The following is a 19,646-nucleotide window of genomic DNA, read 5'->3' as shown; positions in this document are numbered from 1 at the left end:
ATGCATGCATATCTCATAGAGCTGCACATTTTGAGTGGTGAAAGGTCAAGGTCATCCTTCAAGGTCAAAGTCAAATTTTGCAATATTGAAGATAGCCACTCAATATTTGTCACACATGTGTATCTCAAGGAGCTGCACATTTTTAGTGGTTAAAGGTCAAGGTCATCCTTCAGGGTCAAATGTCAAATATATGGCTTCAAAGCGGCGCAGTAGGGGGCATTGTGTTTCATGAACACAGCTCTTGTTTTTGCAATTTTTAGAAGAAAAAAAAGTAACGAAGAAGTTATATACAATATTTAATATCTTCTGAAAAGAAAATAGCAACATAACTCTGGTTTACCTGTGTGGTTTTGTAAAAAAAACAGCAAAAACTTATCATATTAGGGAAAATAAAGCCATCATCTACACCTCACTAATGATTATTGCAGCGCAAAACTTAACTCCTGAACTTTGTAAACATACCAGATGTTCTTAGGAAAAAATAACTATACAATTAGTAAAATGATACTTTATACTATATATAGCGTTCTGAGAAACACATTAACAAAAAATGCATTTACCATTTATAGAAAATTATACTGTACATGTACATAGAATATCTCATGATGTATTAAGCATGTTGATAGTAAATGGCTGTATGCATATCTATTTTCTAACAGAGTGGATATGATTCTGAGTCTGAATCGACACTCAGCGAGGTTTGTATATGCATGCATGTACTAACAGTATAGGTTTTCATGAGTGGAGTTTTAGAATTTATTTGCTTTTTTAGTTATTCCTTCAAAAATGTATTGGCTATAGGATAAAAAAATATGTAACAAGTGTTCACTTCAGTGGAGTTTTAATGGAAGTGCAGAATTGTATGGTTGAGTGCAAACATTTGATTTCAGTTGTTAAATATCTCTGATCAGAGAGTTTAGTTTGAGTCACTTTTATGTACAATATCAAATACTAAATTTCAATCAGAACATTACTGTGGAGGAACATCGTATTTTCTCAGACATTTGCATCTTTTATAAGTAAACTATAAAACACAGAAAGGGATATTATTACCAGCAAATATGCAAAGAAATGTCACATAGTTCAATGTTCAAAACAATTATACTGTTACAAGCTGTTTGCACTCAACCAGAGGTTGACTGTTGCAAGTTGTTGGCTTGCAAATGTGGTTTGCAAAAGTGGGTATACACATGAGGTCTGAATAGTGGGTTTATACATAAGGGTTTTGTCTAAGGTATTGTGAGATATTTATGTCAGTTAATGTAATACACTATTTACAAATGTGTAGTGGTTTTGAATTGTTGTTTAGCATCCTTGTACCCATGGGTTACTAACATAGACTAGAGAACCATAATACTTTATACGTATTGTGCTTCCAGCTTTTAACACAAGATGTACAAAGTACAAACAGATTACATGTTTGTAAAAAATTGATTTTGTTTTGTTGTAACATAATTGCCATGGCATATGATTTTCTTTTATCTTCCCATTTTACTTTTTAACCAGGTTTTCCGAAGGAAAAAACTGGTTATTAGATTGGCGAATGCGGGCGGGCTGGCTGGCTGGCTGGCGGGCTGGCGGGCGGGCGGAACAAGCTTGTCCGGGCCATAACTTTGTCGTTCATTGTGAGATTTTAAAATCATTTGGCACAATTGTTAACCATCATTAGACGGTGTGTCGCGTGAAAAAATTACGTCAATATCTCCAAGGTCAAGGTCACACTTCGAGTTCAAAGGTAAAAAATAGCCAAAAATGAGCTTGTCTGGGCTATAACTATGTCATTCATTATGAGATTTTAAAATCATTTGGCACATTTGTTCACCATCATGGGACAGTGTGTCGCACGAAAGAATCACGTCAATATCTCCAATGTCAAGGTCGCCACGACTAAAAATAGATTTATTTTAAAACAAACTTACAAAGGGGGTTAATTTTGTTTGTTCATTTCAAAAGTTCAGTTTGAGTTGTCTCCCTTTATCAGATTTTTTTTCCCAATGAAAACCTGGTTTTGGGACAATTTTGTCCCTTGTTGTTCTTTACAATTATTTTACTTATATTTGATTGGGGTAATATTATTGTTACATTTTGTTTCCTGAAGTAAGTTAGTAAAGTGGAATTAATTGTTTTTCCTTTTTAGCTGACAAATAATATACATGTTTGTGTGGTTTTTTATGCCCCCCTTCGAAGAAGAGGGGGTATATTGCTTTGCTCATGTCGGTCGGTCTGTCGGTCGACGGTCTGTCGGTCCGTCCACCAGGTGGTTGTCAGACGATAACTCAAGAAAGCTTGGGCATAGGATCATGAAACTTCATAGGAACATTGATCATGACTCGCAGATGACCCCTATTGATTTTGAGGTCACTAGGTCAAAGGTCAAGGTCACAGTGACCAGAAATAGTAAAATGGTTTTTGAATGATAACTCAAGAACGCATACGCCTAGGATCATGAAACTTCATGGGTAGATTAATCATGACTTGCAGATGACCCCTATTGATTTTGAGGTCAAAGGTCAAGGTCACGGTGACCTGAAATAGTAAAATGATTTTCGGATGATAACTCAAGAACGCTTTTGCCTAGGATCATGACACTTCATAGGTACATTGATCGTGACCCGCAGATGACCCCTATTGATTTTCAGGTCACTAGGTCAAAGGTCAAGGTCACAGTGACAAAAATCGTATTCACACAATGGCTGCCACTACAATGGACAGCCCATATGGAGGGCATGCATGTTTAACAAACAGCCCTTGTTGTGAATTGTATATTGTTTTGGTTGAGCAAAAAATTATTTGATAATTTCTATGATGATATTGCAACTTCATGTAAAAATGTGTGATTGAAATATTCAATATCGATTAAATTATTTTGGATGGAAATTGCCATTAAAAGGCTGCATGCATTTAATGCACATATGGTTTTATATATGAATGATATCTTATATATATAAGAAGATGATGCTTTTTTTAGTGTCAAATATAACACTTTTGTGCCCAGAAGCAAATTGGCGGGGGATATCAATTCAACGAATGTGCTTGTTTTCTATTAATTGATATTTAATTTAATTTGAACACAAGGAGGATCATATATACACATTTTAACCACCTGATTTCTATGTTCATACATGCTCTACTATATTTTGCTCTTTATTCACAGGACATGAAGGGCGAAAATGACTTCCACACGTTTAACACATCCTCGTTTACACAGTTTAAGATCCTCTTCTTCCGCACTTTCATGTCCATCATGCGGGATGCGGTAAGGATTAAATTCTTCCTGTATAATAGTATTTTACAAACAGGGTTTAAGGCTTGATTATTGCATCTAATTGAATTTTTTCCAAACTTGTCATTCAAAGTTTACAGTCACTCACCTGGCCACAAAACACACACTTTCCAGACTTTTCATGGCAACATGGCAACAAAACTATACCTTTTTCTAGCCATTTTGGGAAAAATGCTATTTCCTGATCAGGTATTGTTTTGGGCAAAAATTCCACTGATTTTGTAAAAAAAAAAGTTACACTTTATAATAAGTCAAATTAAAAGAACCAAATTGATAAACTATAATTATATACATTGTAAGATATAACTGAAATAAAATTGAGACATAATTATATTATTCAAAACTTATTCCAAATTGAAAAAAAAAAGGCATTTTTTTTTTTAACATGTCACTTTGGGAATGGGTCAGTTTAACGGACCGGAAGATTCGGCTCAAAAAGGCCTGAAAACCCACTTTGGTTCATTCCAGACTCTGACCCGTCTTCGATTGATCGCTCACCTGATCGTGGGCATTCTGATTGGCCTGCTGTACCTGGGCATCGGTAACGAGGCGACCAAGGTGTTTAACAACGCCGGCTGCCTCTTCTTCACAGTCCTCTTCCTCATGTTCTCCGCTCTCATGCCCACTGTTATGACATGTAAGTAATCTATTATTATGCCCCCCTTCAAAGAAGAGGGGGTATATTGTTTTAAACATGTCGGTCGATCCGACTGTCGGTCCATCCAACAAATGGTTTCTGGATGACAACTCAAAAATGCTTTGGCCTAGGGTCATTAAACTTCATAGGTACATTGATCATGACTGGCAGATGACCCCTATTGATTTTCAGGTCACTAGATCAAAGGTCAAGGTCACAGTGACTCGAAAAAGTAAAATGGTTTCCGGATGATAACTCAAGAACGCTTAGGCCTAGGATCATGAAACTTCATAGGTACATTGATCATGACTGGCAGATGACCCCTATTGATTTTCAGGTCACAAGGTCAAAGGTAAAGGTCACAGTGACCAGAAGCAGTAAAATGGTTTCTAATGTATTCACACAATGGCTGCCACTACAACTGACAGCCCATATGGGGGACATGTGTGTTTTACAGACAGCCCTTGTTAAAACCTTTAATGTTCAGATGCTTACTTTGACTTAACCATTAGACCTTTTTTTACTCAGATTTTGATGCATTTGTTGTCCCTTAGAAAATCAAATAGAATTTTAAAACTTTTTAAACCTTTCTAACAAGATTCAAGTTGTGAAGGCTTCAATTCCAACGCTAAGATACTGCTTAGCAGTAAACTGCATAAAACCTTAACTGACTGCAAAAAACTTGCAGGCTGTTCTGTTTTATGCTGGTTGCATATAGCCATTTTAACTTTGCTTCTAAGCAGGAAAGGGTTAAATATGACCTGTTGAAATTTTGTCAAATATTGAGTAGAAAGTTTACATTAGATTATAACGACCCAAAAGACTTTCTTGACTTGACTCTTAGGTTGACCGTTCTAACATGTAAGTAACTGGCATAAGTCCTTGTGAAATTATTTCTACCACTATCCATGCTTCATATTCCTTGGTCTGTTTCCAGTGGCCCAGATAATTATTTGTGAAATAGGGTTTTCACCATTGATTTTGAAAAAAAAGTGTAATTTCATTCTTGAAATAGGGTGAATTGAGTTATAGAAATGCATACCTTAAAATCATTGCTGCTTTACTTCTGTTGAAGCTGCACACTCACGGTGCCTATACCATGTGACTTTTTAAGATCTGTGTTGGGAGAATAAAGCGTGACCCATATTCAATAAAACTGTAAACTATCATAATTAACTTTAATAAAGTGATTTTTCATAACATCTTTAATCCTAAAAACTGTCCATAATATAAATTTTAAACTTAAAAAAATCGATAACACTAATGATTCGGCACTTATTGGCTCTTGGTTCAAACAAGTCTGTGATGGACTACTATTTTGGCGCAACAATCGCGGACTTCTTTCAACCTCTCTTAGACATTTTTGTTTCGCATCGTAATAGAAACTGAAAGTACAAAAGGTTTACAAATACATGCACAATGAGGGAAGAATCAAGTCTAATTTAAAACGGGTGTACGGCGTCATAAATGATATGGTCAGACGCTTTATCTAACTATGAAATCTAGGCCGCAGAGGGTTTGAAATACTTTGACTGTTTTGCTGCTCTGTCACCCAAGCGCTTTGTTGAAGGAAACGTGGCCGTGTTACCATCATAATTCCATAGAGAAAATACAGAAAATGAGCAAAGCATTTTCGATCGAAGCTATTGTATCGTACGCATCATACTTGACGAATTTGCGTAACAGTAAAATTGGCTGCGTTTTCAATATGCATGGTTTTGTATTTGTTTGCGTTTTAAAACATTTTAATTGGGTGTAAGACGCAGATACGCAGCTTATTTGGGGCACTGTGTTTCTGGTATTTGTGAACTTAGTACTGATAAACTTATTCGATTTTTGAGTTAGTTCAAAGAAGCGTTATTAGCTGAATCTTCCAGCATGAACTAAACAACTTCTAAAAAGATAATATTATATATTTATTTATATGTTGCGAGTATTATTATTATTTTGCTGCAATTCCAATACGTTGATCACAAATTCCAGTTCCGATGGAGATGACTGTGTGCATAAGGGAGCATCTTAACTACTGGTACAGTCTCAAGGCGTACTATTTTGCTAAGACAATGGCTGACCTCCCGTTTCAGGTATGCTCTAAAGAGAATTATATTGTTTGAGCCCCATTTTGGAAAAATTGGGCAGAATTCATGTATCTAAATTTTTATTCCGGACATGCCTGTGCAAACTGTTCAGTTTAATCAGGGACGAACTTACTGCTTTTATGGAATTGATTTGCCTGTGCGGATTGCAAAGGTTTATCTGTTATCACACTTGAAGCACTCGCATTTAGTCCATTTTTTCCCAGAACAAGGCTATTATAATCGGGAATGTCTTTCAAGGTTACGATTATTGTATATTTGCAAGATTGTGATATATTTTACACAATTTGTTGTGGCTAATCTGGGACGACACTACGCACATGCATTATGCCCAGTTTTCTCAGAACACGACTCGTATAATTATATAGTAGGTTACATCGCACAAGCATTACAGTGATCCTGTGAAAGGATTTTTTTTTTTTTACTAATAATGGATATCTTTTGTTCATGGTTAATTGATTGCCTTCATCTGCACCCCTAAAACTTTGAACAAACGTTCAGCCATTTGTTTAAATTTCAGATCATCTACCCCCTGATCTATGGCAGCATAGTGTACTTCATGACATCACAGCCAAGTGACCTGATGAGATTCGTCATGTTCCTGACCCTGGCAACACAGACTTCTCTCGTTGCCCAGTCACTGGGGCTGCTGATCGGGGCCGCTACATCTCTCCAGGTAAACATGGGTTGATAAGGATTTTAACTAAAGCAGATTCCTGCTTTTTAATGCTAGGATATGGAAATTGTGTCACTTTTGACTCATGCAAATAATCTTCCTGGCCTCATTTTGACAAAAATGTTATTCCAAAACATTATTTTCATCATAAAATTTTGATTTTTTGCATAGTATTTATATAAGTTTATTCAAAAGAACATGCAGAGGATATTTAACAAAATAACCGTTGACTAAAGTAATTTTACCACTGAACATTTCATTTTACCATTGAAAATGTCAAGTTTGGGGTCATTTGACACATCTGGTTTTCAAAATCTTTTGAAATCTTTTGATGATGATGATGATGATGATGATGATGATGATGATGATGATGATGATGATGATGATGAGGAGGATAATTTTGATGTCATGGCTATGGTGATTGTGATATTGGTTAAGTCTTGTTAGATAATACTCTCTATGATTGTAATAATTATAACGTGATGATGATGTTGATGATTATGTTGATTTTATTTTAACCAATGAAAATTAGAAGTGGGAATTTCCTGTTTACTTTGCAGGTTGCAGTATTCTTGGGACCAATAACATCAATACCTCTTCTTTTGTTCAGCGGGTTTTTCGTGAACTTTGACACCATACCAATCTATCTGCAGTGGATATCCTACATGTCATATATAGGGTATGTAACTTTGACACCATACCAATCTATCTGCAGTGGATATCCTACATGTCTTACATAGGGTATGTATCACTGCCAATGGGCTGTCCACATGTCTTACATAGGGTATGTATCACTGCCAATGGGCCGTCCACATGCAATATATTGTGGAATATTACTTGACTGTGATGTTCCAGTATATTGTTTTGCCAATGCTTTGTGTGCGAGCACAGCAAGTGGAATAAGTTGTCACTCAATCAACAATTTCCCAATTAAATCACATATGATTATATTAGGAAATTAATCTTAGCATTAAAAAGCAGGATTCTGCTTTAGTTGAAATTCTTATCATCCAATGTCTACCTGGAGAGATGTAGCAGCCCCTATCAGCAGCCCCATTGACTGGGCCACAAGAGAGGTCTGTGTTTTAAACAAAGCAAAGGTTTTTCCTAATTCTCTTGGTACTTACGGAATATTTATGAAGCATAACACATTAAAGTAGTTTGTTTTTCCCAGCAGTTTGAAAGGGAAACATATTTCTTACTGTGTGATACGGAATTTTATGCCATCTTCTGTATTTGATACCTAAAATACACAACTAGTTCAGGCAGAATATAAATACGTGTATTCCATACTTGCCTGTGATTCCTTAACAAAAGTGTTTGTGAAATTGTAATGAAATTCTGCTTCATACTTTCATATATATACTCTGTAAAACAAAAACTAAAGCTGTTGCTCTTGACCAAAGAATAAGTTGCACATTTGATCTAACAAAGTTGCAGAGATGGAAACAAACTTTTTTTTTAAGTTCCCATTTTTCATACTTTAAATACATCTTGTAAACTGGAAGACATAAAGTGTTTTTTTAGCTAACATATGGGGCCAACAACAAATTCAATGGCCCATAAACTTATTTCTATCCCTGATGTTTCATGAGATCTGTAGACATATATGAGCTTTTCTCTGTTAAAGGGGTGTTTAATGCATATGCGTTAAGTGTCGTCCCAGATTAGCCTGTGCAGTCCGCACAGGTTAATCAGGGAAGACACCTTCTGCTTTTATGATATTTTTCGTTTCAAGAAAGTATTTTTAGCAAAAATACAGTTTAGTTGGAAAGTGTCGTCCCTGATTAATTAATTGCAGACCGAACAGGCTTATCTTGGACGCCTCTTAAGGCACATGCATTAAACCCCCTTTTCACAGGGCGTGGCTCATATGTTTGTTGATTTCCAGGTATGCCTTTGAAGGTACACTCCAGGCAGTGTATGGCTTCGACAGGGAGTCGCTAGACTGTGAGAAAGATATACGCAGTCCAGAATGTCGCCACTTTGATCCGGAAACCATTTTGTCTGACCTTGATGTTGATAAAGCAAAGTTCTATGTAGACTTCATAGTTCTGTGCGCGTTCTTCGTTGTCCTCAGGGTCAGCTGTTATTTTGTCTTGCGTTGGAGAGTTAAGGCCCAGAGATGAACAAGTTTTGATGGTTAAATCCAAGATATAGACCTTTCCGGTTAAACATTATGATGGATAACTTTCTTTTTATGGAATCATCAAGTGATGAAGGCCTGAATGACAATAGCTTAAATGGTTTCAGCATCCTCCAGAATGTTAAAAACTAGTCTTGGTAAGATTATATTAATAATAATTTCTTCTTAACGAGCTCCACGTTTCCATAGAGATTAAGGCTGAGAGTTGAATATGGAAATGAAATCCAGACATCTCCACATTTTAATGACCTGGCCCGGTTGTATTTATCACCTTTCCCATATTCAATCATCATATGTTGGAGGAATGAAGACCCAGGTGAGAAATGGTCAAGGCGATTGATAATTGCTTACTCTGAAAGGGATGATTCCTTCGATAAAAGGTCGGAGTCCAGAAAGAAAGGATTGCGTTGTCTCCTTACATCATGTATAGGGAAAAAGATGTTAGATACTTCTTTTTCAAAGAATTTATTTGTAGGTGTGAAAGGTTGTTATTTTACTGAGAAAAACACAATGTATGGACTGTATAAATTATATTGTACAAGATATTTTTACATGTGTACTTCTTTGACACTTTCTTGTAGAAAATTTTTCACAAGAAATAATATTTGTGTTTGATAGCTGCACAGCAATGCATGGTTTTCTTTATTTTAGAGGTAGTCTTCATTACGTAGAGGGTAACGTTTGACAATCAATTATGTGTAGTACACATTGTTATTAAAACTTTTTAAAACTTGCAAAAAAAAATCACGTTTTTTTTTTAAATCTCAGTACAGCTTATAAAATGAAATCAGAGCAAAGATATTTTTTGCAATGACGATGACCTATGTACCCTGTACTAAGACATTTAAAGTAACACTAACCTTTTTGTGGGAAATAAATGACATGTTTTTAATGGTCAATGCGCATTAAAAACAAATCCCAGGAAAGGTCATGATATTTGTTAACAATAATACTGATGTTTGGAACATGTTTGTTACTTCTGTAAAAATATATTGCACTGTGTTTGTAACTGTTCAATTTATAAGCAGGTTAAATTAACATGTTGAACATTTCCAAACTTATCTGCAACTTGAGGGTTAGCATGTAACTGGTGTATCTTCTTCATATTTCTATATAAGATGCAATAGTTTTGCATTTAACCCGCAAACTATTGGCGATTTTGTTTCGGGTTGCCAAGTGCTGTTAAAAAAGTCAAGGTTTGCATTTGAAACTGTATTATCTGATTGTAAAATGTTATTTGAAGTTTACTTGCATTAGGTATTATCTTCACACAATATTGTGATGGTCTGCACTGAACACCTTATGATGCAAAACTATGTTGTTTTTTTTAACCCATTTATGCCTAGTGGACTCTCCCATCCTGCAAAATTGGATCAATTTATTATGGATGTCTTGTATATTTATTTCTATATTTAGAATATTTCTTACGAAAATTCCTTTAAGCAAACAGCGCAGACCCTGATGAGACGCCGCATCATGCAGCGTCTCATCTGGGTCTACGCTTTTTGCAAAGGCCTTTTTTCTAGATGCTAGGCATAAATGTGTTAATCGCAAAACTAACCGATTGCTGTATGGACACTGCCATGTAACCAACAATTCATTTTGTTAGAGTTCAATTTTATTGAAATGGTAATTTTAATGGAACAAGTGATGTACAAAACCCTAACACATGTTCTGAACCTGTTAAACGTCTTGTGGAAGATTCAATTGTTGTTTTCTTTCAATTGTTGTTTTCTTAATGTTAACTAATTTTTTTATAAATTATATTTAATTTACTGAGTGCATTTATGTTGATATGCACAGTAACTGATATTTTATAAATGTTATTACATTTTTGTGTGAATGCTTGATAGCTCAAAAGTGTTGCTAGTAAATACAGTTTTGTTTTTGTTTTGTTATGGTTTTGACCAGTACAGCATATGTGCTTTTTCTGCTTTGTTAAGTCTTTACCACTGAGATTCGTATTTTGACGCATTTGCAGTCCCTAAGAAAGTCAATTTAATTAAAATTCTTTTTTACAAGATATAAATTTGAAATGCTTCATTTTCAACCCTTAGATACTGATGAGCAGCAAACAGCATAAAACCTGAACAGACTGCGAGTTACTCACAGGCTGTTCTTGTTTCATGCTGATTGCACATAGCCATTTTCACTTTGCTTCTGAGTGGGACAGGATTAATTCGGCTTTACATGTTTTATGGATCATTATTCAGCAAGAATATTACGCATATTTGTGTATATGAATTAAATCATCATTGTTAACAAACTGCACACACTATTGCAGATTGTCAATAAACCATTTCAAAAGTAATTTTGCCAGAACTGACTAAAACTCACATGTTCGGATTCAGTCATTGAAGGTATTTGTATGTAAATACTGTATCTTATATGATTTTACAGTGTTTTTTATTGGTATTGTAAGGATTATTTCATGATATGGAACAATATATGTTTGGTCTGTTGTAAAAAAGGGTACACACTCTTATTAAGTATGCAAGATTTCTCTATATGTGTTTGATAGTTTTGTTATTAAAATTTAACAATTGAAACTTAATTTTTTCAACATGAGGAAGAAAATATTTTGTTGTTCAACTTATAAAAAGCCTAAACAAACATACTTTTGTGTTGTTTTTATTAGGCCTTATTTATTTACACTCGTACAATTAAAGTGATATTATGGGCATTTTTCACTGATGAATTGAGCTGAAATGAATTAACAAGTCAAAAGAGTTAGTTTAAATGTGGTAACTGACCAATTATCTGCAACTCATCTTGCTACCAGTTGTTTATAAAAATATATATTATATTCAATATTTTACATGACTCACCCAGTCCTCTAAGCCGAAATGATCCGTAAAACTAGATTGTGTCTTTGTGCGGTATGAACAAATCTGCTCTAAAACTAAATTTAGATTCACATCGTACATCGAATGATTTCTGTCATCAGTTGTCAAAACGAGAGTACGCTAGATATTCAAATGCATTATTTTTCTCTTTCCGTGATATTATATTAGTATGTTGATGCTGCATTAACAAATTAAGTGTATATGAAGTGAAAACACCCAAAATAAACAACTGTTGCGATAGACACCTATAAACATAGCATATACTGTAAGATGCCCATAATATCACTTTAATGTTTGTTTTTTATTACATACAATTACTCCTAGTTTTCTGAAACTGACAGGCACTTTCTTAGACAAAGTTAGTATTTTTCGTGACTCCAATTTTTCAGTAACCCAGATTTTCCCTTATAATTAGGGGAATAACATGTTTGCAATGACACATAACCCAAAGATGGTCATAAAACCTTGCAGATGAATGTGAATGTTCAAAAAAATCAAACACATAAAATTATTTTAAAATTTTGAGACTGCAGAGACAAAACTAATTATTTATAAGTGTCACAAAACTTCGAGTATTATGTTAAAATTTTGAGACTCAAACAAAACTTATTATTTTTAAGAGTCACAAAACTTTGAGAAGTTACTATAATGTTCAATACTGCAACATATATTTTTCACTCAGGTATTGTCAATGTCTGGTCATATTGACACTTGTTAATGTTATTGTTATATCTTTGTTTTGATTATATCCATGTCATCATCATTATGCTGAGTAATTAAGTGGTTGTATTAAAGTGTCCTCTCATATTTTTTAAAGAGTGTATTCATCCTAATTTGTTTAAGAGATATTCTCATTGAAGAGAAAAGTAATTTTAAGGTTTGTACTTGACTTAAAGAAGAAAATGCGGTAAGGGCAATATATATATATATAAGTTAAAGTTTTCTTGGCATTCATGTATACCGGTAACTCATCAGTCATTTTGTTTTCTGCTATTTAAATATAAAGGTCATGCCATTTAACCTCACTATGTCAACTTGCTCTAACTGAATCAATTGGAACAGAAATATATGAACATTTACAGTATGGCATACACTTTTTTTAATCATTTACTTATTTTAAGGTTAAACTGTTGTTGTTTTTTCTATGCAATAATTCTCATAACCTTTATTAACTTTTCAATTTTAATGTTATTTAAAATAATTTTCATTTAAAGAGGTTGTTTTTTACTGGGTATCTTTGTAAGTATCGTTTAATTAATGTGAACTAATATTATGGATTTTGTATATTGTTGAGCATTGATTGCTAATATGTTTGTTGAATACGCTTGTTTCAAGTAATTCAAGGAACATTCTTGTTATATTTTGTATTTATAGTGTGAGAAGATTGTTAAATGTCAGCCTTTAAGCTACTACATCACAGATTGCAAAAATGAAAAAAGTGTTTGATATCAATTTTAACAATGATATTATTAAACATTCAGCTTAAAATAATAATAATAATTCACTCTTTCAATGATCCAAATTGTCATGTTAAATAATTTCAACCTATGTTAAAGGAACTTTCAAAAGCACCTTTTAGATGACTCTTTTTAAAGTAAAAAGTAGCACGTGGGGCAAAAATGCTGATTATGTTCTTATTTGACCTGCATTTTTTTTAAGCAGTTTGTAGTTTAAAAAATATGGTGCGGTTAGAGCATCTCTCTTTCACATGGTGGATCTAATTGTAATTCCCACATGTGCATAACATCATTGAAAATCTCGTCTTCAAATAGGCTACATGTCAATGAATGGCCTCATCCATGTTCAAAAGGCTCCACATAACCAATTAATATTACCGATTAAATATTGACAAGTCCTACTCAATTCAAACATGGGCTTTTCCCAAAGAGTTTATTAGTACTACATTATTTGTTAACTAATGTAACATTTAATAATGTTTAGTTGACTGCATTTTATGAGGATTTTTTCTTAACATTAAAAAAACGTTTCGTTTTTTCCACATTTTAATAAAACATTAATTTTCAACACTTACAAAACGTTGTTTCGACACTAATATACAACAGTTTTTGGCCACCCTTTTATTTGTCTTGCAATCTGTGACATGGCAGCTTCAAATGTTTAATGTGCAATGTAGATATGTCCGTCATTATGTATATAGGTTTTTTTCTTCAATTTAAACTTTTTCAATGAACATTTTTGTTGCTTTTTCTGTAAGAATAGTAGGTTGAAAATATGTCTGTATAATACGTAGAGGGTACCTTGACTTAAGTATTAGAAACAGACTTGTGTTGTTTGTTTTACGCATTTACCTCTTTCTTTACTGTTGAATTCATTATATCTAAGTAAACGAGAGTTGTGCTGCGAGTATATTCTTTGCAGTAACCAAAACAATTATCATGATGTTATTGCAATTTATAAGAATGTGCACATGAAAGTTAAATTCTTAAAAACCTTGTTTAAGGAATGTCTAGCACACCGTTTGGTATTCCGATAGGGATATTAAAACAATGAGAACATCAAAGTTACATATTAGTTGTTGATAATAATTAAATCTAGACGCAGAGCTTATTTATAGCCTGAACAATGGATATACTTTTGGTCTGAACAATTTGGAAAATAGTTCAAAATTTAACTCAGTGTCTCACATGTTGATGAATTATGTTATGAACCACTATCCATTTGGATGCGCTCTAAGTTACATCCTCTCACAATAAAAATCGTTTATTGACACTATATTGTTTCAGTCTTCAGGATTTATACCCAACACCGCTTTCCAACACCTATTGCTTATGTAAAAAAATATTATGTTGTGTCCTCGTGCATTTCAGTTTTTTAGCTCATCTATTTTTTGAAAAAAAATTATGAGCTATTGTCATCACCTTGGCGTCGGCGTCGGCGTTGGCGTTGGCGGCGGCATCCGGTTAAGTTTTGCGTTTAGGTCCACTTTTCTCAGAAAGTATCAATGCTATTGCATTCAAACTTGGTACACTTACTTACTATCATGAGGGGACTGGGCAGGCAAAGTTAGATAACTCTGGCGTGCATTTTGACAGAATTATGTGCCCTTTTTATACTTAAAAAATTGAAAATTTTGGTTAAGTTTTGCGTTTAGTTCCACTTTTCTCAGTAAGTATCAATGCTATTGCATTCAAACTTGGTACACTTACTTACTATCATGAGGGGACTGGGCAGGCAAAGTTAGATAACTCTGGCATGCATTTTGACAGAATTATGTGCCCTTTTTATACTTAGAAAATTGACAATTTTGGTTAAGTTTTGTGTTTAGGTCCATTTTATTCCTTAAGCATCAAAGCTATTGCTTTCATACTTGCAACACTTACTAACTATCATAAGGGGACTGTGCAGGCAAAGTAATGTAACTCTGACTGGCATTTTGACAGAATTATGTGCCCTTTTTATACTTAGAAAATTGAAAATTTGATTAAGTTTTGTGTTTAGGTCCACTTTATTCCTACAGTATCAAAGCTTTTGCTTTCATACTTGCAAGATTTATGAACTATCATAAGGGGACGGTGCAGGCAAAGTTATGTAACTCTGACTGGCATTTGGACGGAATTATGGGCCCTTTATACTTAGAAAATTGAAAATTTGGTTAAGATTTATGTTTTGGTCCACTTTACCCCTAAAGTATCATAGATATTGCTTTCATACTTGGAACACTCACAAACTATCATAAGGGTACAGTAAAAGGACAAGTTGCATAACTCTGGTTGTCATTGTTACGGAATTATGGCCCTTTTTTGACTTAGTAACTTTTAATATATGGTTAAATTTTGTGTTTCGATCCACTCGAAGTATCAAGGCTATTGCTTTCAAACTTCAAATACTTACATGCTATCATGAGGTTACTGTACCTGGCAACTTGAATTTTACTTTGACCTTTGAATGACCTTGACTCTCAAGGTCAAATTATTAAATTTTGCTAAAATTGCCATAACTTCTTTATTTATGATTAGATTTGATTGATACTTTGATGAAACTACTCTTACCTGACATACCACAATAGACTTCACCCAAACCATCCCCCGTGCCCTCCCCCCCCCTACCCCCCTCCCCCCCCCTAATTTTTTTTTTTTTTTTTTTTTTAAGATCATCTCACAAATGACCACCACACCCTCACACTATACCCCCACCCCACCCCCCCCACCCCACCCCCCCCCCAATTTTTTTTTTGATTTTTTTAAAAACGGTTATGTCTGAAAAACCGTCCAACCATCGCACCCAAACCCCCCCCCCCCCCCCCCCCCCAGATTTTTGAATTTTTTTTTTTTTTTTTTTTTTTTTTTTTTCGCTTTTTTGGAAGATAATGTAATAAATGTCCACAACCCCACACTATACACCCCTCTTCACTCCACTCCTCCCTCCTTTGTGATTGAAAATGAGAGTCCCTTCACCTTTAAAAAGAAAATAGATGAGCGGTCTGCACCCGCAAGGCGGTGCTCTTGTTTATTATTAAAGCCACTATATTTGCGAGATCTGTTGAAGATTATTGCTACAGGCATGTGTATGAAATAGGACCCACAATTACTCGATGAGCTTTATTTGTGTATTACACTATTTGAAATCGTTTCTGTAAACTTTCCAAAAATAATAAAATAAGTTTGCTAAATTGGTTTAGTGCATAGCTCGTGTTTGATGTACACGTAATCGATTCTGCCATGCTTCTGTTACATCCTGCAACATTGGTTGATGTCTTTCGTTTGCTGAATGAAAACACATCCATGGAAATAAAAAAAATCACACCAACAAACTGACGTTGTTTTTAATGTACATCGATGACAAATTACGTCTTATAGATTTATTGATAAGAGTTTTTAGCATTCTGTATTTATTTCTAGATCAATATTGATATACATGTATAGTTTAAACAAAATCATTTTCAAACATTTTTCCTAAAAGTGTACGAATATATTCTTAGTAAGTATTTTGTTCGTATAAAGCATGCTCGAACTAGACCGTAGATTAAAACAATGAGCTCATCAAAGTTACATATTAGTTGTTGATCATAATTATACCCCCACAAACGAAGTTTAGGGGGGTATATAGGAGTGAACTTGTCTGTCGGTCGGTCTGTCTGTCTGTCGGTCCGTATTGAGTGTCCGCTCTCTCACTCGAGTAGTTTTCATCCGATCTTCACCAAACTTGGTCAGAAGTTGTATCTACATGATGTCTAGGACAAGTTCAAACATGGGCCTTGCCGGGTCAAAAACTAGGTCACCGGGTCACTTAGCGCGTTTTAAACATTCAGCATGTTGTCCGCTCTCTAATTCAAGTAGTTTTCATCCGATCTTCACCAAACTTGGTCAAAAGCTGTATCTAGATGATTTTAAGGCCAAGTTCGAACATGGGCCTTGCCGGGTCAAAAACTAGGTCACGGGGTCACTTAGTGCGTTTTTTAACATTCAGCATGGTGTCCTCTCTTATTCAAGTAGTTTTCATCCGATCTTCACCAAACTTGGTCAGAAGTTTTATCTAGATGATCTGACGGCCAAGTTCGAACATGGGCCATGCCAGATTAAAAACTAGGTCACAGGGTCACTTAGTACGTTTTACACATTGAGCATCGTGTCCGCTCTCTATTTCAAGTAGTTTAAATCCGATCTTCACACTTGGTCAGAAGTTGTAACTAGATGATGTGTAGGTCAAGTTCAACAGGGGCCATGCCGGGTCAAAAACTTATAGGTCACGGGGTCACTTAGTGTTTTTTAAACCTCACCATGTTGTCCGCTCTCTAATTCAAGTTGTTTTTATCCAATCTTCACCAAAATCGGTCAGAAGTTGTATCCTTATAATGTCTAGGGCAAGTTTGAATATGGGTCATGCCGGGTCAAAAACTAGGTCACTGGGTATCTTAGTGCGTTTTAAACATTCAGCATGTTGTCCGCTCTCTAATTCAAGTAGTTTTCATCCTATCCTCACCATACATTATGGGGTTGTTTACCCTCGGGATTTCGGTTAGAAACCATTGCCCGAGCACACTGCTTAACATAGTTTATTTTTCTCTCCTTTTTTGCATCATGCTGTGTTTGTATTGTATTGATCATATTGAAACCATAAATGTTATTCTTTTGCATTTGAATTTTGCGTGATAGTTTAAGTGACTAAAACTGATTAAAATGATGTCCATTCATAAGGTTGATGTCTTTTCATTGATGTAAAAACAAAGATTATTTTTAATACATTTGCATGTTGATTTTAAGGATAAAATAAAGCAAATACTATTAAAGCAAAACAATCATTTGTCCCTTGGGAATGCATCTCCTCTGAAGCCCTGCAGGGATTTGAACCCAGACCTCTTCCCTCTGGCAAGGAAAGTATTCTATCTTAAAATACAAGAGCATGTAAGAGGAAAATTAGCATTTTTAAGACTATAAACCTTAAAAAATATTGTATCTGTGGTTTAATATAAAACTTTCCTTAAGATATTTTTTCACTGGATCTTTCTTACATAACACACATCTGTGAAGTTGCAATACATTACAGCTTTACTTCAGTTGTTTTCATTGTTAATGTATTTTCAAGTATTGTGTTTATCCTTATTGAATGGTATCTCCTAAACACAGGTGTTTAATACTGTTATTAAAGTCTAACAAGATAGTATGGTTTTGCATTTTCTGTTAATATCCCAGAAATATAACACCATTTTAATGGACTTGTTCTCATGCTTTTGTTTTTTTTAATAAAGTCAATTTTGTTTGACTACCACAATTGAAATATCTAAATACTGAAACACCAATATAATTACAGGAATCTAATTTAAAAAAAAAGAAATGTTTTTTTCTCCCAGTCTGCGAACAGTTATTATTAAAAATATACATTTGCTAGTATCAAACCATAAAGTACAAGTACAACATAATTAAATAGCGGAAGTGTGTAATTTCCTGTTTATACATGTAGATCAGATGACTATAAATGAAGGGTTCAAAGGTTGACCGTTCGCTACAATTACAGGTGGTGGTAATGTTTGAACTCATCTTTGTATTTCAGTAATGCTCATCTGAAACTGGAGTGTTGAGAAAGGACAGTAATAGCTAAAGAAACTTCAGCGTACAGTTTATATAGTATTGACATTTAAAGTCGCGCCAGTCAAAAATCATAAAAAGCGACATTTAAAGTTTATATATAATATGGTAGCCAGAACTAGGACAGTAATTACTAATGCTTATTTGGTAATTGTTGGCTCCGGTACAATTTAGTACCCCGTGTATACTTAAGTATACTACAAAGTACCCGCCCGGGGTATGGAAAATATACTAAAATGTACCCCCGAGTATGGGAAGTTGCCTTTAACTGTATTTTACTAAGCCTTTTTAATTATTAAGTCTACTTGCTGAAATATATTGCTTTTTAACAAGAAAACCAACTGGTCCGTATGAATAATGTTCAAGAGCCTTCTACTACTAATCACAATGTTACAACTTAGACCATACTAAAATTACTATTAGATTTGATTACAAATTCACATTCTAAACATGACTTTGAAAATGTAAAATGTTAAAAAAGTATTTTCCCGTATACTGTACAACTAGGTCCCCTTATTTGTTCGATAAATACAACAGAACTGACAGTCTCCTCTCTGTAAATACACGTTTGCCGTCGAAGCAATGCCTTACGTCACTCAATTTGTTCATTTGTTTACATTAGTGAAGTGCGCGGAATGATTCCATCTTCGTAAATGGGTAAAAAAAAAGTTCCATCTACATCTACATCTACATCGTTACGTTGATCTGTCAGACTTGACAATCCTTCAACGGTGCGCTAAGAAAAAGAGATTAAACAGAAGAAGTAAAGGTAGAAGTATAGAATCGACGGAGCGACATAAAGATACAGGCAGAAATAAGGAAAGTTTTATCAGCTGCTTTCGATTCATCAAGGCTGACCTCTCCGGCTTCCGTGGCGGTTAAGGGGCACTAGGCCCCGCCGGTACAGCCCGAACCCATC

The 19,646-nt window shown here is 34.6% G+C and overlaps 1 protein-coding gene across 2 annotated transcripts in view; it reads left to right on the top strand.

The window, feature by feature from the left end:
- Window positions 1–15,623, top strand: part of LOC127881546 (ATP-binding cassette sub-family G member 1-like) — a 64,442-nt gene extending 48,819 nt beyond the window's left edge. Inside the window, exons 10-15 of one of the 2 annotated variants that reach the window (XM_052429520.1) lie at window positions 3,155–3,256; window positions 3,752–3,920; window positions 5,904–6,004; window positions 6,537–6,692; window positions 7,253–7,371; window positions 8,584–15,623. In XM_052429520.1, the coding sequence (XP_052285480.1) occupies window positions 3,155–3,256; window positions 3,752–3,920; window positions 5,904–6,004; window positions 6,537–6,692; window positions 7,253–7,371; window positions 8,584–8,821 (885 nt within the window). In that variant the 3' untranslated portion in view covers window positions 8,822–15,623. The remainder of the gene's footprint in view (window positions 1–3,154; window positions 3,257–3,751; window positions 3,921–5,903; window positions 6,005–6,536; window positions 6,693–7,252; window positions 7,372–8,583) is intronic. The other variant, XM_052429521.1, reaches the window with a different exon arrangement.
- The last annotated feature ends 4,023 nt before the right edge of the window (window positions 15,624–19,646 follow it).

The sequence above is a fragment of the Dreissena polymorpha genome, chromosome 5 (genome assembly GCF_020536995.1).
Source record: "Dreissena polymorpha isolate Duluth1 chromosome 5, UMN_Dpol_1.0, whole genome shotgun sequence".
Lineage (NCBI taxonomy): Eukaryota > Metazoa > Mollusca > Bivalvia > Myida > Dreissenidae > Dreissena > Dreissena polymorpha.
The sequence above is the reverse complement of the archived record's forward strand: the minus strand, read 5'-3'. Positions and strand labels throughout refer to the sequence as shown.